Source organism: Alternaria atra, assembly GCF_907166805.1.
Source record: "Alternaria atra isolate CS162 genome assembly, contig: 32, whole genome shotgun sequence".
In the NCBI taxonomy this organism is placed as follows: domain Eukaryota; kingdom Fungi; phylum Ascomycota; class Dothideomycetes; order Pleosporales; family Pleosporaceae; genus Alternaria; species Alternaria atra.
Window position 1 is genome coordinate 1,873,325 of NW_025091331.1, and position 26,633 is coordinate 1,899,957.

Below are 26,633 nucleotides of genomic sequence, written 5' to 3' on the forward strand. Positions count from 1 at the left end.
AAACAAAGTTAGAGATAATACCGCGGGGGGAGATGATATGGAGATACGAGAGGAAGGGTCGAAAGCTACTAACGTTACCGTGGTGGCCTCTACATTAGGTACATGTAGTGGCATCAGGAGGGGAAAGGGAGAATATACAGGAGAGCTTGAAGAGATTTTCAAACACGTAGAGGGTACCAAGTTTGAATCATTTGAAAAGAGGATTAAGTTGACTATAAAGATGAACCTAGCGGTAATACCTTCGTGCTGCGCCATTCGAACACGCAGGCTTCTTTAGCACTGACATCCGTTAACACATATAAGATGCATGGCTATAGTATAAAGAGTGATAGTAAAGAAGCATACCTAGAAGATAGCGATAGCTCCCGGTGGGCTCCCGATGCCGCCTCTGACATGCAGCGGCGCACTAGTCAAAAAGAAGGTATATCGGCCCATTTCTTTACACCTCTGACTAAGCTTCTCAAGATCCCACATTTCGCCGATAGCGGTACCCCAATGAACGAGGAGCCATTCGTGAAGGCACCACCCGTCTTCGAATTTAGGTGGCCAGGCCTCGAAAGCCACGGTGTCACCAACGAGCGCGGAGAAATGGCGGTCATAGAGCCAGCGAACAGTCTTCTCATTGGCTTGAAGACCGATGGCTACAGTGTTATCGCGCGTACCACTCTTGCGCTCCGCTTCGTTCGCGTTGCTAAAATCGTCAGTCATATCGGACGAGCTGTGCATCTAGTAGAGCAACGTACTTGTGCCATCTCACGTATCCGCTGCGTATCATCATAATGTCGCCCTGCTTTACCGTAGTCCCCTGCCACTTCAGAGTCTCTTCGATCTCATCAATTGGAATCTCATGCCTCGATACCGCACTTGGTGCCTTTCCGTTCTTCTCTTCATACCAACTAAGCCAGTCGCAAAGCACACCTCTTCCGACAATACCGCCCCTTTCACACCATTTATGCGTCCCGTTCGTAACGCTCTTAGCCGCTTCCTTATGAGAGAGACCGTTGTAGTACATGCCACTAGCCTGGTGTGCGAAATGCTTCAAACTATCCCACTGGGACCCAGCCTGCGTGTTGATGTGAAGTTCGTCATCATTAGCGCAGAATTCGGAGAAATTTGCAAAATCAATCTGCTTTTGCTCCAGTTCTTTGCGATTGAAACCCGGAAACTGGACGTTGTGGAGTTCCCAGTCAAGTTGGATGTGCTCGCCGGTGCTGATCTCCTTGGAAGCGGCTTTCACGACATCAGAGGTGAGAAGGTTGATAGCTGTCAGACAATTAGATGTGCAGGTGTTACTTCGTGTGGGAGCTACCTTACTTCCGACTTCATCCTTCTCCCCATCTTTGTCAAAGAAACCCCATATGCTGCCCTGCGGCATATCCTTCACCTTCGGCAGGTCATCGAACGCTGGAAATTTGTACTCTTGTCCAGCCATTGTCGAAATATCGATACTTCTTCTATTGCAAATTCAGGTGGTACACCATGAAAGACTCGTTTTAACGTTGCTTTATGCAAGGCGTCTTGAACGCCGAGGTCAATGCTAAGACCCCGCATCCGGTGCTATCCCGCATCATGCGGAGCTTTTCGTCGCCATAGCTTCAATGACGTCGCAAGCTATCGTTTAGTGCGTCTTGAAAGTGCTGGTCTGGAGCCGAAAGAAGTTGGTAGACGGGCCCGCTTCCGAAAGGTGGGGATATCGTGACTTAGCGCAAGCTTAGGTAATCCGTCAGTTCGGTCTTATGGAAACAAAATCCAGGCGCTATACATTGATACCTTCAACAGACTTCCAAAACTCCGTTTGATAACTGCTAAATCCGCACTTGTTGCACTTGTAGTCTGCCATGATATGATGCGACAGTTTCCTTTTCAAGCAGTTGACACACTTACTCGTGGTGCATGAATGCAGTTGGTGCCTCGGGCAGACTCAAAACACCGTCAGTAATACCAATAAGATACACGTCAATGAGGCCACGTCCAGTCTCTTGGACGCAGTAGCTGGTAAATTCGAAGAGAGTACTTTAATTGGGAAAGAAGGAGGCTCGTCAACGAGAGCTGCACAGACTCGTGTCGTACGATATCGCTCAACCATTTTGGGATACTGTTGCGAATTGCGGATTACTACTCCCCGAGTTTTGTTTCAAGGTGCATGTAGAAAGTAGCGGATGAGTATTGATTACGTTGTCATATACCTAATCTGGCTGTGACATGGGAAGGCATAGGTGTCCCTTGACATTGTTCCCACGTCCGATATTTGGCACCCCGTGAATACCTCTTCCGTAACTAATCAAACTCGACCAGGCCATCCTTTTGATGTGGAAACGGCACGATTCTCCACGATGCGTCTAGCTGTTTCTCACAGCCCAGCATATAGCTTGCCTTCTTGAAGCTTCTCCGCCGCGCGATCGGGGAAGGAACAATGAATATCCCACTTCATCTAATCGTACACCAACGACACCCTACATCACCTTCCTAAGAGCTAGCTCACCGCCTCTGTCCTTTTTAGCAGCCGGCAAATGACAGGCTGCACTTATCGCCGCACTGAAACTACCCACGAAATCCGTTCCGAAACCCTGAGGAATGAAGCCTACTCCATCGCCAACAATGAGCATGATGCTCGCGACTATGGTTACAATAATCAAGGCGGTGGGAGAGTAGCCGCATATACATTGTACATCTGAAGGTGTACTGCCTTTGAGATTGTAGAACCGGATACATAATCAGCTCCTACTTGATGTCCAAGACATGTTCATGTGCGCGACCTACCTCGATAGCTGCAAAGAAGATGCTCTGCGAGAGTATTCAATACAGCAAGCCACTGATCGCCATGAGTGGTATAGTAAATTGATCCGGTAGCAACAGAAAATACGTCGACCTTTGCGATCCTCTTGCCTCGCTCGAAATTTTCAATCCCTTCCGAGCGTATGCATATGATGCCCACTCTTTTCACAAAAGCATGTATGTTAGTAAGCTATTGTACGAGAAGTATATACCCGGAAGCACGATCTGTGATATGTCCGCTATCAGAGTGTTATCTACGACAGAATCGACAATGTATCATGAATCATATCCAATGAGTGTTCGAGCGTCGATAGCACCAAAACGTAATGCAGCGAGATGCTCATTTACATAACAAGACTACTAACTCAACGGGTCATGCTTGTAGTATCTTTCTACCTATGTATCCGACCCATCCATCTTCTTGGCCCGACAATGAAACTATACCGTGCACTTTCAATGTTCTTAGATGAAGCGAGGCATAAGTTCAGAGTCGACAAGTTTGGCTGCTCCAAGAACGAGCCTACCGCGTCCCTCATTGTAATCAGTGGTTCTTTTCTAATACAGAGAGCTGTATATAAGAACAACACAGCCTTCATGAGATTTAGCGCTGCAACAAGCGACGCGATGGGAATGCTCGATAGAACTCGACTCTCGGAGACTCTCGTTTCGCGCAAATAGTACTGCAAAGGGTCCGTCGAGTGGTCGAACCCAAACATAGCCCCGTTACCAATCTTTGCTGATACAGTCCAGTTTTCTCTATGGATCTGATCTTTGTACCAGTGCGTGAGAGGTGGAGAGGACTACCAATGTCGGGCTGTGCCCGAGTGTTGACTCCAGCTCTTCCGCTAGCTAGACCCGATTGGGACATCTGGTCTTAAGAGTGGGTACGACTCACAACTGGTCGAAGGACCACTGGAATCATCGAATGTAGCATGTGCAACAAAGTTTTAGAAACCTTTGCATTGTCTGGAGAAGCAGTAGAGCACGTAATCATTCCATAGCCACACTTTCCGTGTTAGCCGGTTTTACGCCAGCCAAGCCCAGCAGTTGACCCCGCCAGCAGCTGAACCTGCCTGTGGCTGTACTCCTCACATCTTTACCTACGCGCCACAACGATAACCTACCATGGCCGAACTCATATCGGGCATTTCCAAACTCAATCCCTTTGCGAAAAAGGAGATCGACGATGAAGAAAAGGGAGATTTTGTTGATGCGGGGACTGTAGCGGGAGGCGGCCACGCATCGCGGCAGTCGCATATCACCAAAGACAAACTGCGCGTAAGCGAAGCACTCAAGAGCTTTCTCGTCAAAGAGGGCGTTTTGCAAGAGTCGGAAGCCGGCCTCAAACGTGAGGAGCCAACTACAGCGCTGCGAGAGCTGCTCGATAGAAGCCACATTAAGGTTCCGGCGGAGGTCATCAACAGGGATCATCCCCTTCCCGAGTACTTCATCAGCTCATCACACAATACCTATCTGATGGCGCATCAACTCTTTGGCGAATCGCATGCTTCTGCTTACGAGATCGCGTTGCACACTGGATCTCGTTGCGTTGAGATCGACGCCTGGGACAACGACGATAACAAAGAAGAGCCAAAAGTCACGCACGGCTATACGCTCGTCTCTAACATACCATTCCGCCAAGTATGTGAGACGATCCGCGATGTTGTTGACAAAGAAGCTGCCAATGAAAGGAACGCGGCACCTATCATGATCTCCCTAGAAAATCATTGCGGTGCGCATGGTCAGCTCCGCCTGGCACAGATCATGCAAGAAGTACTTGGCCCCCGACTTCTCAGCAAGGCCATTCGCGACAAGGGCACACGCGAACAAGATGATCCTAATAAGCATGAGCATGTTACTCTTGCTGAGCTTGGAAACAAGGTGGCTGTCATCGTGGAGTACCATCTACCCAATGAAGAGGAAAGCAGCAGCAGCGACTCGAGTTCTGACGAAGAAGAACAGAAGCAAGCTCGCCATGAGTATGCAGAGAAGAAGAAGGCTACTAATGCTGGTATCATTATCCCTGAACTGGCTGAACTAGGCGTGTATGCTCAGTCGGTCAAACCTGTCAATAACTCCTGGTTCGAAGCAGAGCTTGACAATGCGCCTCACCACCAGCTCATCAATGTCTCAGAGTCAGGACTTAGAGCCCACCTTCCTTCCAACAGCGCTAAGATCGCACGGCACAACGCGCACCACTTGATGAGAGTCTATCCCAAGGGAACTCGCATCTCCTCCAAAAACCTCGCACCAGTACCATTCTGGGGTATTGGCGCTCAGATATGCGCTCTCAACTGGCAAACTTTCGGCGCAAGCTCCCAGATCAATGAAGCACTCTTTGCTGGCTCTGGTGGCTATGTTCTGAAACCGGCGGCTCTTCGTGCCGGAGGCTCTGGCAACCTCAACACTGGACGTCGGAAGAAGCTTCGCCTGCACGTTGCCGGCGCAACAGACGTTCCTTTGCCAAATGACCGCGACCATGATGACATCAAGCCTTACCTAACATGTACCCTTGTGCATCCCAACGATATGAACAACATGCCACCCAAGCGCAAGACCGCCCCCTACAAGCCCCACAAATTGACCAGCTTCATGCACAAGGATAACTCGCCCGCCAACGATCCTATCTGGAAGGATGTCCTAGAATGGGAGTACGAGGATAACGAGCTGACCTTCCTGCGCCTGTTGATCAAGAGCGATGACAGCTTCTCGCGCAACCCAATTTTCGCTGTTGCAGCGGTAAGGCTGATGTATGTTACGCCCGGATGGAACTTCATTCGGATGCTGGACTTGGGCGGCCATGAGACTACATGTACGCTGCTCGTCAGATTTGAGCTTCTGGACATCTAGGAGTATTGTGCCGGCAGTGAGTACGAGAGTGATGAGCCGGCCTGTAACAAAGGGTGGTTGTGTAAGGTCGCAAAAGTGCACGAGAGGTTGTGTGGTGATGGAGGGAGTTGCTAAGCATCTTACATTACTACTAAGTTGCAGCTCTTTATTCAGACCTAGCAAACAACGTATTAGTATACGATTCCCAAACGACTTGAACCATGCTAGTTCTCCTCGGCGTCATTTTCCGAGCTTTTCTCCGAAACCTGCATATCTCCGCAGATCCTTGCTCTTCTGGTTCGACTCTAGAACACGTATTCCCGTCCACTAACACCCGTTGATCTCCACCTTTTGAAGCCTTCTCCAAACGCCCGAATACAAGCGCGAGCTTCTTGCTCCCGTGCCGAATTGAGACATGCTCCCGTGGCGCCTCAACGCTCCCGCGCATTTAGTCTTGTAGCTAGCCGGTGATGTCAACGCCCGCACCTTGATCCCAGTCAGCTCGCTCTTCGCCCCACCAACTAGGTATCGTACGTTCACGCTCGGTGAGTATGAACCGATCCTTCATCAAGCGACGCCCACGCCGCAAACACGCATGACGATAACGCAGTTTTACAGGGACGGCCCGTTGTTGACTACAGTGGGGGTAGTTGTATCGCTTACAGCCGTTGGTGCATCGTCATGCTTTCGGATGATTAGCATAATGGGAAGTGATCAACCGGAGTTGGAGCATGACATGAGCATACATAACCGAGGGTCTGCAAATAAGGGTGTTTGTATGGCTGTTGGGGTATAATATGTGGGCTAGGAGGGCAACTCGAGCGAAGGTCTGCTACTGGCGCATGCACGCTTATGAACAGGTTTACGTCTTCTCATGACCTGGTTGTGCATGGTGCTGTACCGCTGTCTATAGTGAGCCTATCATAATGCAGAGATGGGGCGATGGAGCGGTAAAGGTGAAAAAGCAAAAATGGAGGATGAAAGCATACCTCAACGGATTGGGCCCATGGAATGGTAGCTGTTGGCGTTATCGGCGATAGCTTTGGATGAAGATCAGAATGTGTGACACGATTTATTACAACTTGTACTGTAGAAGAGCCTGATAGAAGACACCGAGATTCGTGAATGCGTACGAGAATGACTCAGACCTTCTCCCCGCCACTCAACTCATCCTTTTCACTTTCTGCGACATGGCCCTCTTTTTCTTCCCGGTCTCTTGAACCTACTTCCCGCCCTGATGTCATTCCCTCCATCTCTAGAATGTGGTTCGGTATCACCACGCCCTCTTCGGTTCGATCGTAGTTTGTGTCTTGCATGTGATAGACCCCCAAGTAGTAAAAACTTGCGATTCCTATCACATAAAACAATAGAATACCACCTGCCTCGGCGATGAACGGTATCTTGATACTGTCCAGACCGAAGCAAATCGCTTCGCCCGCTCCGAGCACGCCACGAAAGACACCGACATAGTGCGTGAGTTTCTGGGGAGAGTTCGTAAGAGCGCCGATCCAGTAATAGACAATGTTATGCCACAGTTGTGAGAAGACCCAGTTGAGCATAAAAAGGAAGAATATCCATCCAAACTCTGGTTCATCCCAGTCTGTAGGGTTGGTAGGCGGATTGTTGCGGTCGTACTTTCGAGTCCGGATCTGGGTGACGTTAGCACGTAATGTTGAGCGGACAGTGTCTACGCATACCATCTCCCAAACCCACGCAATGACTAGAGGGATGCAAACACCTGTCAAGCCGATAAGTCCGCGCTTGCGGCGACCCCACCCTGGGTAGTCCAGAACGTATTGCAATGCCCACCCTGCTGGTATCTGCATGACAACAGCGATGAAGGAAAGTAGTGAGCGTGTACGGAGATTGTTATTGAAAGCTGCGACGGAGTAAGCTTTGGTTTGTGAACATCTCCTGAAGGCCTACCATTGACTGATCCGCTGTACACTAAGAACCCTTCAGCTGGTAAGAATGCCGGCAACATCATGAGGAGGACGGGATCTGTGAAAACTAGCAAATTTGTTCTGAGCTCCTCCCATACTCCTCTTGGACGATCAACGGCGACCACGGAGCCATCATCTCTCGTGAGCTTGTGTGGTCGAAGCAGAGCTAGGCATAGCAAACCACCAATGACCATGATGACGATGAAGGCAATGTACACTGATCTTGGAACGCCAGCAACGGTGTCCGAGTTCCTGTTTATGATAACCGGGATGATACCACTAATCACGGACCCAAGCGCTTGCATGTTCATCAGTATTGTCGCGTAGGACCCTTTCTCTCTTTCTTCGGGATATCCGGTTGCAACGTATCCGGCAGTGATGAAGACCATACCTGCACCAATGCCAATGATAGGGCCAGCTGCGTATGGATAGCCTTTCTTACCTGTCTCATCGTAATACCAGAGAGATCCCACGTACACAGCGTAAGTTTGAACGCCGATGCACATAGTGAGACCAGGTCCAAGCTTGTTTAAGATCGAACCACCGAAGGAAGATGAGAAGAACCATACTATAGGATAATCAGTATATGTCGCCTGTAAGCCACGTATATGATTGTGTACCTGCACACAGTGTCGCATTGACAACCTGGACTACCTGCGCTGAATCTGGCTTCCCACCACCAGCTCCTAGGAGGTTCAGCGCGACGTAAATACCAGCAGAGGAACCAACACCAAGGCCAGCAATTAGCATCTGAACCCAAGGTCCATGGTAGCGAAACTGAGGAAGGTTCAGGATCCCCATGACGTTTTACGGCCAACACTCTAAAAAGCAACGCGACACAAAGTTGAGCAAGAACAAAGGATAGCAACAATGATGAATGCGGAGGTGGACGTTACACTAACAAAGAGAAGGGCCGAGGCGTGGGAGCAAGATAAACTTTAAGCCATCTCGAGCTGCGCCTTCCCCAGGACCCTGAGAATCAAGAGTGGGTGCACAGCACTAAGCACAAGCATGAGCTCACACCCTCAACTCGAGGCAAGCAAGGGCAGGTCGCAGCCTCCACCGATAGATAGCAACATGTCAGAAGTTACTAGGGTCCTGGCGTATGGCGTTCAGGGCCCATAGGTCGGTCTCCTTCATTTGGCAGTAATCGTCGTTTGCATCCTAGTGGCTTCGAAGGCTAGTGCGCAGTGTGCTTACCGACGAACCAAAACTTCGTGATAGCGGCTGGTCAGATGCTAGTGTCAAGCTCCCGTAGGGGGCTAGCTGACTCGCTAGGGGCGGGTTATCAACCTGTAATGGAAAGCTGGTGGCCTGGGCCAAGGAAAAGGAAATTGGAGAACATTGGAGAACGCTTGTCCCGCGCTGGATGTTGCATCTTGAAGAAAACAGTGTTTGGAGTTGCTGCACTTATACAGTAATGAGACAAAGCACAGTTGCACTTAATCAAGGAGATCTGTGGAAACCTCGGTAACCTTTCAAAGAGGTGGGTTGGGTTGGGTTGGGTTTGACGTTGCACCTTGGTGCTGCAATTACGTCTACTAATACCCCGAGGACTGCTCCACCGTGGAGTACGCTACGCAGCCGCCGTCAGCAAAACCACGACACCGAGCGTACGGAGCCGATTATCATCAAGGAACTCGTGTCCACTGTGATGGAATTCCCCAGACGGGCCGTCCCTTTGGCTGCCGTTTTTTTTCTCTCTTTCAATCCCAGACCTGCCGACAGCTGACATTGATGCGCTTCGTACCCATATAGCCCTTCCATTTTCTATAGGCTTTCTCCTCAGCTGCTGTAGAGCCTGGTGTACCTGCCGGCCAATCTGCAAGGTAGGATGGGCATGTGCTAGGTATCGAACGCGCCATCGCGTGCCACGCCCAGCGAGCATCGCCGGTCAGATGCACAACATCGCCACTGTGGACTCGGATAGCGACACTTCTAGGCGCGTTCTCACCTTCGCCATCATCCTCGCCTCGCGCCATGATGAAGACGCCATCGCATCCGACACTGAAACTTGCAAGCGCTCGCTGACACTGCTCGCTGACGTCGCGATGCACAGGCATGAAGTCTTTGGCTGAGTACATCAAAACCACACCAGATTCGGGCCGAATATGAGGGAAGAGACCAGTCACAAGCATTGACAAATCCTCTGGGAATGGCGTTGCATGCTTTGCATAACTGCGAGTCGGCCAATCGTATTGTTCGCCGAGTGTTAGCCAACGAAGCTTGGTGTACAAGAACTGCTCGTTGTTGAGAGGTTTCAGTTTGTCCGAGAGCTTTGGCATTAGGCAGTCCTCTGGAGCTGCCCGCTGACGTAGAAAGAAACTACTGTCGAACCGCAGTCCGTCCGATGTGGGTTTTGGAGGGTATGGGATATCATAATCCGCCTGGAGGTTGATCTTATGGCCTGGATCTGCCAGATCTCTGTGCATAAGACACGACGTGAAGAGAACTTGCGTCTCAGGTGGGAGAAGTCCAGATATAACTTGGAGGCCAGGAAAGTCGCGATGTTCGAAGATTTGCGCATCTTTTGCAGGTACAGCGAGTGGTTTGCCCCTCGCATATGCCTGGCAAGCAGCTTCGATCTGAGCCGCGGGGATGATGCCTGCAGGGCGCCAGATATCTTTATGATCTTCGCTAAACTGGTCGCGTTTACTGAGATCAAACATGTCTTGGTCGGTATCTAGGTCAGCTTTACGCATGCTTTGGTATCGCCAATGTTCTTTCTGAATGAATTGTGGCGGCGTAGCATGCGTGTCATGATGCACCGAGCCCTTCTGCAATGGTCGTTAGCCAAACCCGTTCATTTTGAAGGGGCGACATACGAACGTGCTCGGTGGTATCCGTAGACAGGTCCATTGCCGCGGTAGGACGGTAGAGGGGTTGTCGAACGAGGGGGTGAATTGGCACCTGGATTAATGATTGCCTTCTCAGCGAGACATTTAGTTGCCCCAGAATTCGCATCAATTGTTATAGGAGCGTAGAGAGATCGTAAATGAGTTTTGCAGAATGCTTAACTGCATGACTGGTATCACGGAAGGCTAGCCCCACGAAAAGACTGAGCGAGAGGTGGTTCGTGCGTTAGCTTATCGATAAGCCAGCGGGCTGTTTGCGATTCAGGAGGCGCTACGTGTTGTGCGGTAAACATCGCTTTCGTTGTGGTCTGTATTACGGACAGTTCGTGTGAGGTCTGATTGCTATAGAGAATATGATACCTTCGATGTAAGAGACATCATCATTTGAGCAGCTGATGTGGCCGCAGTGCGATAGGTGTCGCATCGTCGCCCACCTGCAGTGTCGACATCGATCTTAATGATTTATAGCGATACGTATGATGGCGAAAACTAATTATGTGCTAAGATATCGAAATACCCTATCAGATAGTATACAACAAATGTGTCGGTGATTAGTAAAGAGAACAAGGTCGAAGCGCATAGCAAAGCGTTCCTGACGCAGCACAGCCTCGCATGGGGCCACAATGTCATCACATCCAGCAACACGGAAGCAACAGACCGCTTCGCGCGTGATACAAAAAGAATCTCTAGTATTTCTACCGTAGGATAATCGAAGTCGAATGCCAAGCCAGAACAAGACTTTTCCAGCAGGCACCTCAGTCTCATACTCCTTACTTAGGTACCTTGAGCTGAACACCGCCCACTTTACGTTCAATCGCCTTCTCTCCATTGAAAAGAATAACTGTCGTAAGAGCTTTGCACTAACGCGTCCCATTTGCCTGCTGTGCCTGCTGCGCATGCGCTACCACCCCGTTTGTCGTGGTTATCGCCGGGTTCGCTTCATCCTCGTCTACTTGCATCATTACAATGCAAGTGCAAGTCGCGGCTAACGATTCATCGGTCTCTCCCTCGAGGATATGATCAGCGCTATCGGTAACGTACGGCTTTCCGAGAAGTTCGACAACATGGAGGTGATTGGGGGTAACAAAACACGCTGTGTATATGTTGCGATGGCGTGCACAATCCTTTTGGGGTGCATGGGACTGGACTGTACGATGTCAGTACCCCCTAGTGAGCACTTTGGGAGGCCAGCGCTACCTGTGTCCATGGGTATGCCGGTACGCTGGCATTCTTCTTCGGTGGCCCACATCCCAACACAGTTAAGGTCACTGCGATGAGCCTGCATAGCAGTGCCAGTGCGTCCGTTACCATTTATCTCGGCAGAGGCACTGTGCTGAAAAGGTGACGATGAGGAATGTACTTGGCCATCAGGCCGGAAAGATGCATGAGTACCTGCTGATATAGTCACCGCCGTTGGGGCTGAGGGAGCCATTTTCTTTGATGGAGCTGCAAAAAGAAAAGAGGGAAACTATCACTGTATCTTAACAGCCGTGCGCTAGTCGTTACTTATACTTTGACTGCCGTGGCATTGACTGGGATACAATGAGCCATTCTTCCTATGCGTGAGACACATGCTCATTGCGCAGTTCTAGGAACTGAACTGCGCCTGGCAGCGCGGAGTCGGATAACTCGATCCATTATCTCCTTGTTCATAATTACACTAGCTGTATGTAGAAGGTTTTGATATTTAGCGTGATCTCGGGGATGGGGGTTAGATTCCGCTGCAAACTCTTGTACGTATGGGGCAAGAGTTGGAGGACGCCCTACACTGGTGTGGGATCGTGGCTGTGGATACGGAGCCCAAGCGAACTGCTCGGACCGGAAGATGCATGACCATGGCACTCATCGCAGCTTCCGCGGTCGAATCGGATAAGAGAACTATGAGGGTTACAACGGGTTCATGAACATGAGCGCTCGCCGGATGATATCATGCATCGGATGTAGCGTCGCTCAAGCGGTGAAACAGAGGTGCCTGTGGAACGAGTATAACCACACATGGACTGGGAATCAGCATTCCGAAGACTACCGGCATTTCGGGTGAATGATACCGCTTTTCGACGTACCACCCAAGGTACGAGCAATAAGACCCATCAGGTTCCAGCGTGAAGGCCAGAAAAAGAGTCGCCTCTCAATCTCTTGGATTATCGAAGATGGCTGCTAAGCACTCAGAGTACTAGGAACCACCAGATGGCTCCTGGGGGATCGGCTCAAAGCGTTCCTTTCCAAGGCTGAAGCTGCACTATTGTAGTTAGCGAGCTACTGCCTCAGGCATGTGTGCGTCTCAATCTGACCTTCATTGGTGTAGATAAGGGGCGAGGTGACAGGATGTTGAAAAAAGCTGCAAGGTGACGCCCGCTGTGCAAGGCATGAATCAATAATGTGGTAGACATCAAGCTATGTGTATGGGAAGGTTGCCGGCACGCAGGGGTGCAGGAGATCTTGCAAGGCCTAACCAGCCTTATCATTCCAAAGAGGAAGGAATGGGATGCTGGACCGCTTCCCCGTAGACTCTAAAATTGTGTGAGAATGTCGTATTACACACCCTCGTGGTGTTCCCTGATTGGATGTCACCGTACACTTGCACAGCCCTGCCCGCTACGTATGAGGCAGGACCGCACAGCCCGGTCCCCCGTCCGTACATCCACGCGGATAATCTTCTCTAATTATTCAGTAGGACGTAACACCAGGAAGCAGCAAAATTGTGGGAAGGTTCGATTTGGTGGGATCCATCTCGGCGCAATGGAGGACGAAGGAACGACTATGTCTTATGGCAGCAGAACACCTGCCGCCCAAGCTACTAAAGGCTTGGTTTTGCTCTGATGCTCTACAGTGTAGCTTAACAACGCAAAAGATAAGACGTGGAATAAGGGTGCGCGAACGAAGTTGCGCAGGAGCAATGGTAGAAAGGCGGCGGTACTGTGAATTATCTGTCCACACGAAGATGGATAAGTAAGGCGTCAAGTTTCTAAATACGTCGATATAAGATCTCGTTTGGTTTAAGTCTTCTTCTGATCGGCGATTGCAGACTTCTGGAAGCCTGTTGTTGATGGAAGGCACCGATTCCTCGGGTCCACGCAACGATAGAGCGCCCAGCGCTGAGGCCAAATGGATTGCCAGGTTACCGGGAAAACATGCATCTCCCTCTGCAGGCAAAGATCCGAGGGCTTTCATATTCAAAAAAAAAATCTGTTGCTGTCGCGAGGTGAGAGATCTCAGCGGATTCGTGGATGCAGACTTAAGCGCTTCCCCTGCGTCTACGTGCATTAGGGTGGGCAAGCAACTTATCTGGTTGGACACCTAGGTATGGAGACGCCATGAGCGCAAGATCAGGCTCTCATACACACCGCTATATTCCTCCCGCATGTTCCTCAAATTTCCTATGCCCCATAGCTTCGGTTCAGCACCCAGTGGCATTAGACCATCGCATTGTTACATATTCACAGCGTGAAAACTTGCCACCAAATGCGCACTGCAGCGCGTCATATGACTGACAAGGCCAGAACCACGGTTTATTGCGCATGCATCTTTCAGAGGTCTACGCCTCCGCATGCAGTCAGACCTTGCTAGTACATGGCCATGGCCGCAATCGCACTGCAGCGCAAATTGAGACTACGAGACTGTGATGTCTCAACTCGGATAGTGTGGCTCCACGGAGTGGTCTGTGAGGTACCATTACGAGCATGTACACATTTGGTAGCAATCAAAGAGTGATTGTCTTTGATGACGACGAGACCTAGTGTTTCACTTATGAAAACCCAGTGCTTGAACTCGCAGGCTGGGCTGCATCTGGTAGTGTCTAGTCTAGTGACAGAATGCATCGAGGAAGAGAATAATTCAGCTGGCGATCTTCCTTCCACATCGCTCCATAATGCCAAAGCTTACTGACATTCAGGTGTCATGGTGTGTTGGCCAGGTACGTGCCGTGAGTAATGACCCCAGCCCGACAACCACTGGAGGTTCTGGTAGAACACGTCTACTCGCGTGGTGTGGAGCCAAATTAGAAGATAGAACTGGGAAGAGGGATTTCAATGCTGAGATGCGAAGCCTTTCCGATTGACTTGCATCGCGCCGCCGTCGCGGTAGTCGCGATACCGCACCACGACATTGACATCAACCCAATATCAATCGGTTCCTCGTAGCCACGGCAAACAAGTTGACTCCGAAGTAGTGATATTGCATGTTGCAACCATATGTGACAATGTGGGGGTCATCTGCTCAAAGCTGTCAAAGTAGGAACCGCTAAATCTCACCATGCACCGATAAACGATCTAGGGAACGTTCGGTAGATGCCATGCCCCAAGGCGCCTGCCCTCAGGTTCGGGGTTTACTTCAGGACAGCCTGAGCAATCATTGCCATGCTGGTTCGGCGGCGTGGGACTATGCCTATTGTTCGACCGAGCTTAGGGGAATGAGGCAGGCTTGTAGGTCATAACGTCCGCCTTGGTCGTAACCGTGTTGGTGCTAGATGTCGTGGCGTTATTGTTTGATATACTGCTCGAAGCCATACAGTCGCTTAGCGTAGTCAAATTAACGACTAGTGGATATTTGTGACATAGGTAGGTGGCAAGTAAGCCGTAGCAACATATTATATAGTACAAAAGCAGCAACAGCAGTAATTGCGCAGAAGGAGAATACAAAAGGGTTTCGGGGAGAAAGTGATGCCACTTGAGTGACTTTGGCGCAGCAACAATCGTAAATGACCAGATTGCCATATAGAAGCTCGCCTTGGAGTCATCCATGCCGGAACGACGAGAGCGGTGGGACGAATGTTCTCTCTACCGCCGATACATCTGTTCCATTCAAGATTGCCCGGAGGGAGTGGCTGTGGCAGCAGCCTCAGAAGCTCGCATAATGGCTTCGATTTCGCGAGCCATTTTGTCGCATCCGGCCCCTCTAGCAGACGCACACGTGCATCCCATATTCACCGAAGAGCCGATACACCAGTCTTGTGTTAAGCCCGATGGCGGAACGTTTTGAAGCATCTGGCGACTGAATATCGTCGACTGAGAGCCAATCTGCTGAGGACGAGGTCCGAGCACAGCTGCATGATACGGGCATGAGGCGTTTGAAGGTATTCGTCGCGCTTCGGTCGTGGCCGGAGAGGATAGGCCCTGATTGTAAAACTTGAGCGAAAAGGCATCATGTCTCCCATGATTGTCCATGTTGGTAAAGTGAGCGTGTTATGATGAGCGGCTTGGGATATGATACTAGATCTGATCCTGTGAGGCAGCGTCTCTTACGGCGAAACTCGAGGGAAAGGTCTGATATTGAACGTACCACAGAACGCGACAGCCTATACCTTCAGCAGCGATCAGACGATGGCGAGTACGAATGAACTCACGATGTCGGTAGTGATGGTGATATTGGGTTGACATCGGCGCCTTTTATATTCCTATCGTGCTCATGTATGCCCAAGCCGAAGGCCGGTACACTTACTTCGAGACGTGTTGACCCCCAGTTGACCCCTCTGCTGACGCCTTGTCATGATCCATTGCGGCAACATGAAGCATGAAACTTCACTAGTTCTCACCGTTTTGGTAAGAACAGCAATGAACCAGGGCATGTTGCAAGGATGTAGTCTGCATCGTCGGCATATTTTTCAGCTTAAATTGTAATGCGATCTGGTGGCGTTCCTGCTTTTAATGGTGGTGAATGCGATGAAGCTCGTGTCTTTTGAATCTCGCCTTTCCTTGGGGAGACTTCCAAGTCTTGTATGCAGAAACGCTGGGTCGCGACCTCCATGATGGTAGAATAGCACGAGTGTCGTCTAAGTACGCGAAGATGTTAGGTTAAACATCCAACAAGTCCGAGCTTCTTCTTACCATGGACCATACACGAATTTCCGAGTTATCTGAGTATCCTGGTTTCATGATATGCATGTTCAGTCGATAAAGGGGAATATAGAGACCAGGGTGTGGCACATAGGGCTCACTGACCCTATGAGGAAAATCATCGGTTGATCCAGGCACGCATGCATACAGAAGCTGACGTGCATGTCGCGAATCTTGTGAACATCGAAACGCATGTTCCTAACCAGCTTTGTCTTGCAGGGGTTCGAGCATGGTGCGTGCCAGACAATAGCCATCTCGCTACCATGATTTGATGGTGTGAGGAAATGAGTGTCTTGTGTACAAAACACATTTGCGCTAGATATGCATGTAAGATTCTGAAAGGACGTAAAAGTCGGCGGAGTCAGATCGTACTTGCACATGCAATAATGTGCCTGAAGTCATGTTGAGACTGCGGCTAGGTCGCTGGCAAACTCACGACATTGTCTGGTCCAAGAAAAGCCTTCGCGTTAGAACGATCCTGCGGCTACCTCGATAATACCCTTGAAATACCGATCTTCCGATCCATTTGCGAGGCTGTGGGTAGCATAGCGGTTCTAGTTCAGCGATTACAGCAGGGTAGGGCGTTCACCTGCACGCGTCACACCCCATGCCCAGGGGTCAAGTGACAGGTGTAAGGAAAGGCAATGCAGGAACCAGCCTTCCCGAACCATACATTGTTGAGCTTGGAGCGAGCAGGGTAAGATTTTGGACCACCAAGGATCTAGGACGGAACTAGTAATCCTCACTCAGATTATTAGTTTAGGATGAGTCCTCAATTACAGCTGTAATCGGCATGGATGACGTGTAACAGCATCTTCTCATCCATAGGCCCATTCGGATCTAGGCAGGCCCCACTATGGAAATCCGAACGACCTCAGCGCAAGCGAAGTCCTCGAGTTTAAGGTTCATAGTTGACGCGCCATAGAGCAGGCTGAAGGTGCGGATGTTGTGAGATGCCGATAGACAGAAAGTAGGCAAACCTCCGTGCCACAGCGAGAAATCTCTGGGTGGTCGTCTGATCCTGATGCTCAGCCGCGGCAGGTATGAAATGGTTCCTGCATCCGATTCTTGCCATGTAGGTTGCAGTCAACGCCCTAATCTTGCTTAGGCGCCTGTGGTGTGCGTCGAATGCGCGTCGCAATTTCCTAGCAGGCTATCGGAGAACAGACACATAACAAGGGCAGGCGATGCCGTCGCAAATGCTCAATCCTGAGGTGTATGCAAAAACTATGCGCTATCCCCCTCGGGACTAAGCGGTGGATGCGCTGTCCTCGACACCATCGAATTACGATACAATTGCCCTGGACAACCGGTCAACTCACCACCAAGGCAGAGTGTCGATCGCGGTGTTGAAACATGAATTTTTAGTAATGATGGCGATACGGAAATGAAAGGCCTGGCTCCTACTTCATTTCCCGAACTCAGCGCTGCGTCCGCAACTTACGTCCTTACACCGCCAGGGTCGCTAGAAATCGTGGTATGATGAGAGTAAAACTGTTGAGCTCGGTGGCTGTGAGCCAGCTGTGAGGGTTGTGGCAAGTCGAAGCTGCATTCTTGACATACTGGGCGCGTGAGCGCGTCGCTGATGCCTTCGCCTACGCGCAGCGCAAGCTCCACAGCCTCGCTGGAATGACGTAATCAGTAAGCGTAAAGCTTGGCAGTTCGGTGGAAAGATGGAGCTCAAACCGGAGAATATCCGTAGTAGACGTGAGGAGAGTTTCACGGTGGATGGATGTGTTGCTATGTCCTGACGTGGGGAACCGCGATATTTTCGTGATGAGCTATCGGGATTTGCCGCTCCACGACATCGGGCGCGGGGGAACCGAGGCCCCTGTCAAGAATTGTAGGAAGCCTGCGATAACCGCAAACCTCAATTTTTTTTTCCTTTCGCCAATTCTGATGTTACGATCCTCAGAGAGATTCACCATACCAACTGCGACGCGATGAAAGACACGAAAGGCGCCAATGGCACTTCAGCCGGCCCCAAACTCTTATGGAAGCACTCCTCTCCCGAGACGACACCTATGTATCAGTTCCTTCAATCGGTGAACAAGACACACGACCTGCAACTTTCCAACTACTCGGATTTACACCAATGGAGTATCAACAATGTCAACAAATTCTGGCAAAAAGCCTGGGATTTCGTGGGTGTCAAGCATCAAGGAGTTCCAACATCAGTCAGTTGGCTTGGGTCCATACATGTTATTTATACTTACAATCGATAGGCTGTGGATGAAGACGCACCCATGTTTCCTCGTCCAGCTTTCTTCCAGGGAGCAACACTGAATTTCGCCGAGAATCTCCTTTTCCCCACTGCTGAAGTTGATCCCAACTCACCCGCCGTTATCGCCGCGACAGAGACTACAAGGGAGACTGTGACATGGCAGGAGCTTAGGGATAGGGTAAAGCAGTGTCAAGCCGGCATGATACATTTGGGTCTCAAAGAGGGCGATCGAGTGGCTGGCTATGTCGCGAACCATACAAGCGCGTTGGTGGCGATGCTGGCTGCGACGTCGCTGGGAGCAGTGTGGACAGCAGTCAGCCCAGACACCGGCGTTCATGCTGTGCTTGATAGGCTACGCCAGATCGAGCCGATCTTGCTCTTTGCAGACAATGCTGCCTTCTACAATGGCCGGAGCCATCCGGTACTGCCCAAGGTTGCCGACATTGCGAGAGACCTTCCATCTCTCCAAGCTGTTATCATATTTCCTACTGTAGCCTCAGTAGAGTTCGACGTAACCTCCATTCCTGTGCAATATGGCAAAACTTACGACTACGCAACATTCACAACACTGAAGTCAACGCCAGAGCTTATCTTCAAGCAATTGCCGCCAGACCATCCGGTGTATATCTTGTATTCGAGTGGTACAACAGGTGCACCCAAGTGTATTGTCCATGGAGCCATTGGTACGCTACTTCAACACAAAAAAGAGCACATCATTCACTGCTCGGTAATGCCCCGATCACGGCTCTTCTACTTTACAACGTGTACTTGGATGATGTGGCACTGGTTGGTCAGCGGACTGGCATCAGGAGCTACGTTAGTACTCTATGACGGTTCGCCATTCCGCTACGTAGATAAGTCCAACCCATCAACCTCCATTGCAGACGACCTAGCGATGCATCGCTTAATAAATGAGTTTGGCATCACTCACTTCGGCATATCCGCAAAGTACCTTTCCATCCTAGAGCAAAAGTCCATCGATCCATTTGCCGCTGGGCTTGCGATGGACAAACTGGAGGCAATCTACTCCACTGGGTCGCCGCTCGCCCCTTCAACGTTCTCTTACGTCTACTCCGCCTTCCCCCCGACTGTCAATCTAGGCAGCATTACCGGCGGTACAGACATCATCTCGTTGTTTGGCGCACCGAACCCACTTTTACCCGTTTACGAAGGCGAAATCCAAGGCGCTGGTCTAGGCATGGCAATCGCTGCGTACGACTACACAAGTGCCGACATCTCAGCTTCGGGCGAACCAGGCGATCTGGTCTGTACTAAACCCTTCATATGTCAACCAGTAGCATTCTGGGGCCCAGAAGGTGAGTCAAAGTACTGGAAGTCGTACTTTGACAAATTCACAAACGAAAAGAAGCAGCCTATCTGGCATCACGGCGACTTTGTGCGCTTCAACCCCGCGACTGGCGGACTGTGGATGCTCGGACGTAGTGACGGCATACTCAAACCTGCAGGCGTACGTTTTGGGTCAGCTGAGATCTACAATGTGGTTCTTCAACATTTCCCCGAAGACGTATCAGACGCACTTTGCATTGGGCGAAGGAGAGAGACCGACGCAGACGAAACAGTTGTGCTCTTTCTAAAGATGGCAGAGGGCCGCCAAATCTCCGACGATCTTGTTGGAAATATCAAGACAACGATCAAGCAAGCGCTTAGTGCGCGCCATGTTCCAGCTGTTGTGGACGAGTGTCCAGAAATACCCGTTACCACCAACGGCAAAAAGGTCGAGGGAGCTGTCAAGCAAATTCTTTGCGGGCTCAATGTTAAGACCAGCGCGAGCGTTGCCAACGCCGAATGTCTCGACTTTTACCGGAATTGGGCGAGGACGCATTGATTATCTAGTTTAAGTCCCTTTGCGCCACGTTGAACCCTGTGCCATGCTCCCGCCTCACCTGCCAACTTTTTGTTGAGCTAGTAAAGCAGCGTCCAGCCGCTTACAGTGATAACTCAGGTGTAATCCACGAGTCAGGTACCTAGTTTGAGCCATGTCTGGGAATCCCAGACTAGCAAGCCCCCACTTCAGCTGCAACCAGACCAGCCTGTCACACGTTAGAAGCTGGGGGCGTGAGCTTAATTCTACGACGTTGTTCAAGGTACAAGCAATATAATAGTGCTAGCGGATGCTTTCAGCCGCAATTGACATTCCGTATTATCCGAAGTACTCACCGTATAGACTAGAAGCTCCCCTTCATCACCACTAGTACGTGCTGCAGTGCGTCGAGATACTCCCAGCTCCAATTTTGCTGATAGATCTTCCTTCGTTATGCGCATGTCTGGAACTCTTCCCGTCGCCGTCTCCGCCTCCAAACCCTTCATCAATAGCACTGTGACTACCTCCGTGCTTACCTAGCCTGCTCACATTTCCCCCCTTTCACCTGGGGAAAGAACGTCGCCAATGCCTTATCACACTCTTCAATCAACACCTCGACCATACCTCTCTCGCCTTTCTTCTTCACACAACAGCGCATAATCGTGTGTGTATATCCTGTTCCGTTGACGAACACACCTAAGCCGGCTGGTCTCTCACCGTCTTTGATCATAAGAGACCAATTCCGAGATGCGATGGAGAGGTCTGATGTGACGATCATCTTACCGGAGGAGGACTGGGTGTGTCGGATGATGAAGGCTATGTTCTCTTTGCATGTAGGTCAGGTTATGGGTAGGGCTAAAATAGATGGTGTGGGTACATACCGCAGAGTATCAAGAGCGAGCGTTCTTCTTCTAATGATGATATGTTGTTGGGAGGATTCTTGTAGCACTCATCACGGTAGGGCTGCAGAAGGCCATATAATCGCTGTTCAAGAGGGTAGGCAGTCATACTGGTTTGATGGGAAGAACTGGACAGTGGAGATGATGTAAGTGTAAGTGCAATCTTTGAGCTTTCAAGGTGGGTGTACACGTGCATTTTCATCATGTTCTCTTGTTCCCCGAAACACTACTGCGTGAGGCAAGTTGTCCGTGCTGTAGTTCTAGACCGATGTTCACAGTCCATCGTATCTAACCTGACACCAAGTCACCGAGATGGAGATAGAAGTGAAGCTTCGTGTAGTCAGTTTCGAAAATTTCTCCAAGCACCTCCTGGTCGACATGAAACTATCAGCTGAATGCCTCTTAGACCTTGAAATCACCGTATCCATCGTTTCCTTCCTTCGCCAGGATATCTTTGATGGCCTTGTCCACTTTCTCTCCCAGTCCGATCACGACGTTTTGACCCCACTCTACCTGCTTCCACACCACGACTACAAACTTTCCCGGACCTTCGTGGATGCAGACTGTGGCCTTGTGGCCAACTTCACTATTATTGGGTCCGCGGACGTCGATGACAGTAATCGAGATTTGGGAAGCGCGGACATTGGGGCCGCCAGTATATTTGACCAGGAATGTGAGGTTTCCTTTGTGCAATTTGTCAGTTGCTTGGTATCGAAGGAAGAAAGATGAGTTACCCACCAGCAATGGTCTCGACGACGTGGGAGGGAAGAGCGTCGCGCCGGGGATTGAGGTAGGCGAACATGTGCTGCAGCAGTGGGTCGCGGGTTGGAATTGGAATCGCCATGCGTAGAGGGTATATGGCAGGAACGCTGAGTATGGGTGAGAGAAGTTAAGTTATGGCGTAGCTAAAGGCCGAATGAATCGTGTCAGTTTGTCAGATGAGCTGGCAGTGTTCCTAAACAAAAGCGGGGCCAGTGTCCACCTTCACCAATTAGACGCCAGGCAAGTCCTGGGTTAAGACAATGTTGGTATAAATTTCGTGTGGTGTCGTTATGATACCGATATGATGCGAGTGTCCCTGTCGCGAGCACCAACCCGACTCCTCGATGCTGTCCGCCCAGTCGTATACAGTTGGAAAAATACAATACCAGATACTTGTGTTAATAGACAATAGAGCCACCCTCATTACCCTCCAATAATACAGTAAGATATACATGCAATACCAAATGAACACCCTTCCAGTCCCACACGCCAGCGCCTAACCGCGACGCATTTTGACATCTACATTACTCTTCACCTGCCTTCTTTGATCTTCACGCAATCAGCAAACGCAGGAAAGTTGCCTCTGAAGCTTGGGCCCAGTGTCCAGTTGTTCAAGTCACGGAGGTGCGTTTCAAAAGCCGGGTTGATGAGCCACTGGTCGTCCTCCTTGGGTAGCGGCCCAATGGATGTGATGCCGGCGGATGTGTTGGCAGCAGGAGGCTGTGGGGTCGAAGGGTCTTGCGGCGAGCCTGCATTTACATGTGTGGAGAAAGGCGAGGAAATAGAGACGGACGAGGTCGTCGAGAGGGTGTGGGTGTGAACTTTTGAAGCAGGGAGGAGACAATCGCGAGGCTCATAGGGCCAGTTCAGCGAAATTGTAGTTGTGAACGGGATGAAGAAGTTCTCGAACGACACGGGCGGTTGGCTAGTGACGAGTCTATCGCGAAGGCGAGGCCTGCGGTAGGTTAGTCGTTTTCTCTGTCCAAACGGTCCGCAGAGTAGCATCTGGTACATACCATGGGAGATGATCAATCCATAATGCGTGAGCAGTGAACAATTGAGAAGGTCGTGGTGTAACCCAGTGCGGCAATCGATCGTAGTTGTCCTGCGTAGGTTCGATTTGCCATCGCATGACCAAGAACATGATGAAGACTATCGCAACCTGTTCTGGTCTACCACAGATATCCGGAAACGTGCGTAGAATGTCCGTAAAGAGCTTCGACAGCGGATGCGCATCTACTACGCGGTCCGGATACGCTAGTGACGTGAAGTTTGGATAGTGTGGGCCAACCAGGGTCTTTATGGGCACGCCTTCGGCAGCGCGATTCTGGCGGTCTTGTAGGAAGTCGAGCAATATGACGTCCAGAGGACACGTTGCCGGGAGGTTTCGAGGAAGCGTGAGGTGGGCGACCATGCTCGGCGCATACATGGCATGCTGGCTACTACTGACATTGCTGGGTCGCGGCTGCTGGGGTGGGGGAAGATTTGGATCGACCGCCCTCCTTTGTCCATTATCGAGTATGAAATCCACACCCAGTCGTTCGTCAAAGGGCATCTCCGTCTGTAGATGGGGCGTTCGCGACTGCTCGAAATGGGGGCCGGGGCTGCCATTGGAGTAGCGTCGCAAGTGACTATTAGGCGCATCGTTGGGATACAGCCAAGCTCTTCCTCCCTCAGTCACGCTTGGCGAATGCCTACCGTTCAGAGGTGAAGCCGTGGACAGCTCATGGGAGGCGATATGGAACTGTCGTGGTTCAGCGGGTTGCACAGGCGCGTCGCGCTGTTGGTGAGGATGGATTGGAAGGGGCGATCGTTCGGCAGCGGCTGCCAGTTCTGCGTATTGTCAGCATAGTGCCTTGGTGACGAGTTTGTCAACGTACCATTGAGACCGCCCGTCGCACGAACGATGGGCTGGATGATGCTCAGAACGCTCTCCAGCCTCTTCCTGATATCTGCGTTCTCCGCCTGAACCGCCTCCTTGTCTCGGAGTACGATTTGCAGGTCATGATAGGGCTGCTGACTCTCCAAGTCCCGGATCCGCTGATTGAGACGATCAATCTGGTTCTTCGTCCGCTCTCGGATGGCACGTTGAGCTTCGCGGTCGTTTGCGCGCTTGCGGGCAAGCTGTTCAGGCGTGAGATTGGCAACGCCACGCGAATTGGGGCCCGTCCTGCGCTTTTTGTTGGGCTGACCATCGCCCGAGCCATCGTCTCTAGAGGCCCCTTCGGGTGTATCTGCCTCCGCCGGCGACGCCATGCTGATCATGGATGGGTGTGGGTTGCGATTCAGGAGGAATCCAAACCCCCCCGAACAGATCCTGCCCCGAGTCATGAGCTGGACACTGCAGCAGCGATGAGTTTTGCCAGCACTGAGCTAGAGCTGATGAGGCATGGCGGGTGATAAGCGAGCTGGGCGATTGCGGGGATGATATGCGTGGGGGGGAACGCCAACCTCGGGATACTGCATGCCGTCGGATAATGCCCTCCGCACACCTGCACGATTAGTCTACATGCCCACCTGCGCTATGGGGTAGCTAGTTTGTTGTTGGTGATAGGGGCATCTTGCTTCCGTCGCATACATCACCACAACACCATGGCAGATCACAATGTAAGCAAGCTGGGCATCGCTTCGGCGACTCTCAAAACCAGTATGCTCTACGTCGCCATTCTCCACAACAGATACTAATCTGGCCAACAGTGGGCTCTGCCCTCCAACGCTCCATCACATCACCCTTCAAAGGCGAAAATGGCTCCAACACGTACTTTAAAGATGTCATGTTTGCCGCGTTCCGCACGAACCTGGGAAACCTCGACCTTGCACAAGACAGGTACATGAATGGCGGCTCATCGACGCCTACCTACATTCAGCATGCGAAGAAATACAAGTTCGTACCTGATAGCATCGAGCTACCTAGCGGAACACAGGCGCATTGGCTCGGTAGTAGGAGTGCGAAGAAGGTCTTCGTATACTTCAATGGTAGGCTGAAGCGCTACCATGTGAGCAGCATCTGATTGATTTGACCAGGTGGTGGCTATGTGATGCCTTGCACGGCCGGCCATATGCTATGGCTTGATGACTTCCAGGAGTCTCTCGGTCCCGACGTATCCGCACTCCTCCTCGCATACGACCTCGCACCCGAAGCCAGGTATCCCAGCCAGCTGAAGCAAGCAGTCGAGCTACTCAATCACCTCGTACACGTACAAGGTCGCAATCCCTCAGACCTCATCTTGGGCGGCGATTCGGCTGGCGGCAATCTCCTACTCGGTCTGCTCTCGCACCTCGCACACCCGCATCCCGAGATCGCGCCATTGTCCCTTCCATCCAAGATCCACGCAGTGCTGCTCATCTCACCGTGGTGCTCTTTGACACAGACCAATACGCCAGCCTTCGTCACAAACGCGCAACGCGACATGTTTGACGCGCGGGCGCTATCCCGCTGGGCGACAGCCTTCCTCGGCTCCGACTCTCCCTTCGCTGGTGATTTTTACAATGAACCTGTCCTCGCCGCTCCAGAGTGGTGGGAGCCTGTTGCTGATGTTGTGGAAGAAGTCCTGATATGGGCGGGCGATAATGAGGTGCTAAAGGATGGCATCACGGCCTTCGCGAAGAAGTTCACACAAGGTTTTGGAAGTAAAGGTGGACTGGTTACCACTGTTGTTACACCAAAAGCGTGTCACGAAGAGATGGTTGTGGAACGAATACTGGGATACAAGGGTGACTCGGGCACGGGAAGTCAAGAAGTAGTCGAAAGTTGGGTTAGGGCAAAGCTGTAATTAGGAAAAGCTGGAATATCGTATACTTGCGCTAATGATTGATCTGCCAAATCACTGGCCCTTACAACAACAGTGTCTCACCGCTGGCGTTATTGTTGAGTCTTGTATGCAGCAACTACAAGCAAAGAGTCAATCCATCCTCACCAAGCTGTTGTTTAACCAATTCATAAGGTCAAAGTGTTGATCTTTTGGTGAAGGTTAACAGCAGATGTGGGTGGGCGCTAAATAAATCCCTCGGAGTAGAAAACGGAGTCGAGAATCACCACTCCACCAACATAGGGACAGTTACTGTGACTTTTGTTCAAGTTTCTCAAAAGGAACATGAACCACGAGACATCAAATTCCATCACTACAAACTTACAAAGTCTCAATAGACGGATTCAGGGAAAGGAGACACGAAGAGATCATGTCGTAGTAAGGGACGTTTGGGAAGGAAAAGAGAAAAGACTAAAAGAAACTATGCCTGCTCACCCTGGAGATTTCCGCCTTGAAAGAATAGGAAATTTGATGAGGAAACAAAGAGGAGGAGAGTATGATGGGTTATACAACGTTGTGCCAGACGAAAAATGTATACCTATGCTCCGTTCATGGTACGTTCTGGCAGAGGACATGAGCAGTGCGTATTCGGATTCTGGGGTCTGAATGAGATACCCTAAGTGTTCCAAACTCCCGATGCATGATGATTATTTTGGAAGATAGCCACTGTTTTTTGTGAGTGAGCATCAAAGAGCTGGTCAAGGCGGGATCAATGACAAAGCTAGATCAGATGTGTAGAACGATCATTTGTTCGTTTCTCCAAGCAGAAAGAGCGCAATGTTCATTGTGTAATGAATATTCTCGATCTAGGCGTAACACAACCGCGAGTGTCATCATACACTACGTATGATATGTATCTAATGTAGAATAGTTTGTTGTGGCGT

The 26,633-nt window shown here is 50.7% G+C and overlaps 8 protein-coding genes across 8 annotated transcripts; 3 read left to right on the top strand and 5 right to left on the bottom strand.

Moving 5' to 3' along the window:
- Positions 1 to 345: 345 nt before the first annotated feature.
- Positions 346 to 1,432, bottom strand: ALTATR162_LOCUS10386 (uncharacterized protein; the record flags this gene model as incomplete). Its single annotated transcript, XM_043318022.1, has 3 exons — positions 346 to 691; positions 744 to 1,263; positions 1,315 to 1,432. The coding sequence occupies 3 exons, from the start codon at positions 1,430 to 1,432 to the stop codon at positions 346 to 348; spliced, it is 984 nt and encodes a 327-aa protein (XP_043173957.1).
- Positions 1,433 to 3,900: 2,468 nt separating this feature from the next.
- On the top strand, positions 3,901 to 5,625 carry ALTATR162_LOCUS10387 (uncharacterized protein; the record flags this gene model as incomplete). The annotated part of the gene is made up of 1 exon (XM_043318023.1): positions 3,901 to 5,625. The coding sequence occupies one exon, from the start codon at positions 3,901 to 3,903 to the stop codon at positions 5,623 to 5,625; it is 1,725 nt and encodes a 574-aa protein (XP_043173958.1).
- Positions 5,626 to 6,746: 1,121 nt separating this feature from the next.
- On the bottom strand, positions 6,747 to 8,348 carry ALTATR162_LOCUS10388 (uncharacterized protein; the record flags this gene model as incomplete). Its single annotated transcript, XM_043318024.1, has 4 exons — positions 6,747 to 7,253; positions 7,302 to 7,483; positions 7,531 to 8,115; positions 8,168 to 8,348. The coding sequence occupies 4 exons, from the start codon at positions 8,346 to 8,348 to the stop codon at positions 6,747 to 6,749; spliced, it is 1,455 nt and encodes a 484-aa protein (XP_043173959.1).
- A 905-nt stretch (positions 8,349 to 9,253) lies between these two features.
- On the bottom strand, positions 9,254 to 10,406 carry ALTATR162_LOCUS10389 (uncharacterized protein; the record flags this gene model as incomplete). Its single annotated transcript, XM_043318025.1, has 2 exons — positions 9,254 to 10,324; positions 10,377 to 10,406. 2 exons carry the CDS (start codon positions 10,404 to 10,406, stop codon positions 9,254 to 9,256), a joined length of 1,101 nt encoding a protein of 366 aa, XP_043173960.1.
- Positions 10,407 to 18,176: 7,770 nt separating this feature from the next.
- ALTATR162_LOCUS10390 (uncharacterized protein) lies at positions 18,177 to 20,303 on the top strand (the record flags this gene model as incomplete). Its single annotated transcript, XM_043318026.1, has 2 exons — positions 18,177 to 18,410; positions 18,459 to 20,303. The coding sequence occupies 2 exons, from the start codon at positions 18,177 to 18,179 to the stop codon at positions 20,301 to 20,303; spliced, it is 2,079 nt and encodes a 692-aa protein (XP_043173961.1).
- A 1,277-nt stretch (positions 20,304 to 21,580) lies between these two features.
- On the bottom strand, positions 21,581 to 22,022 carry ALTATR162_LOCUS10391 (uncharacterized protein; the record flags this gene model as incomplete). The annotated part of the gene is made up of 2 exons (XM_043318027.1): positions 21,581 to 21,861; positions 21,917 to 22,022. 2 exons carry the CDS (start codon positions 22,020 to 22,022, stop codon positions 21,581 to 21,583), a joined length of 387 nt encoding a protein of 128 aa, XP_043173962.1.
- A 449-nt stretch (positions 22,023 to 22,471) lies between these two features.
- ALTATR162_LOCUS10392 (uncharacterized protein) lies at positions 22,472 to 24,196 on the bottom strand (the record flags this gene model as incomplete). Its single annotated transcript, XM_043318028.1, has 3 exons — positions 22,472 to 22,895; positions 22,957 to 23,773; positions 23,821 to 24,196. 3 exons carry the CDS (start codon positions 24,194 to 24,196, stop codon positions 22,472 to 22,474), a joined length of 1,617 nt encoding a protein of 538 aa, XP_043173963.1.
- A 336-nt stretch (positions 24,197 to 24,532) lies between these two features.
- Positions 24,533 to 25,713, top strand: ALTATR162_LOCUS10393 (uncharacterized protein; the record flags this gene model as incomplete). The annotated part of the gene is made up of 3 exons (XM_043318029.1): positions 24,533 to 24,587; positions 24,638 to 24,916; positions 24,965 to 25,713. 3 exons carry the CDS (start codon positions 24,533 to 24,535, stop codon positions 25,711 to 25,713), a joined length of 1,083 nt encoding a protein of 360 aa, XP_043173964.1.
- Between the last annotated feature and the right edge of the window lie 920 nt (positions 25,714 to 26,633).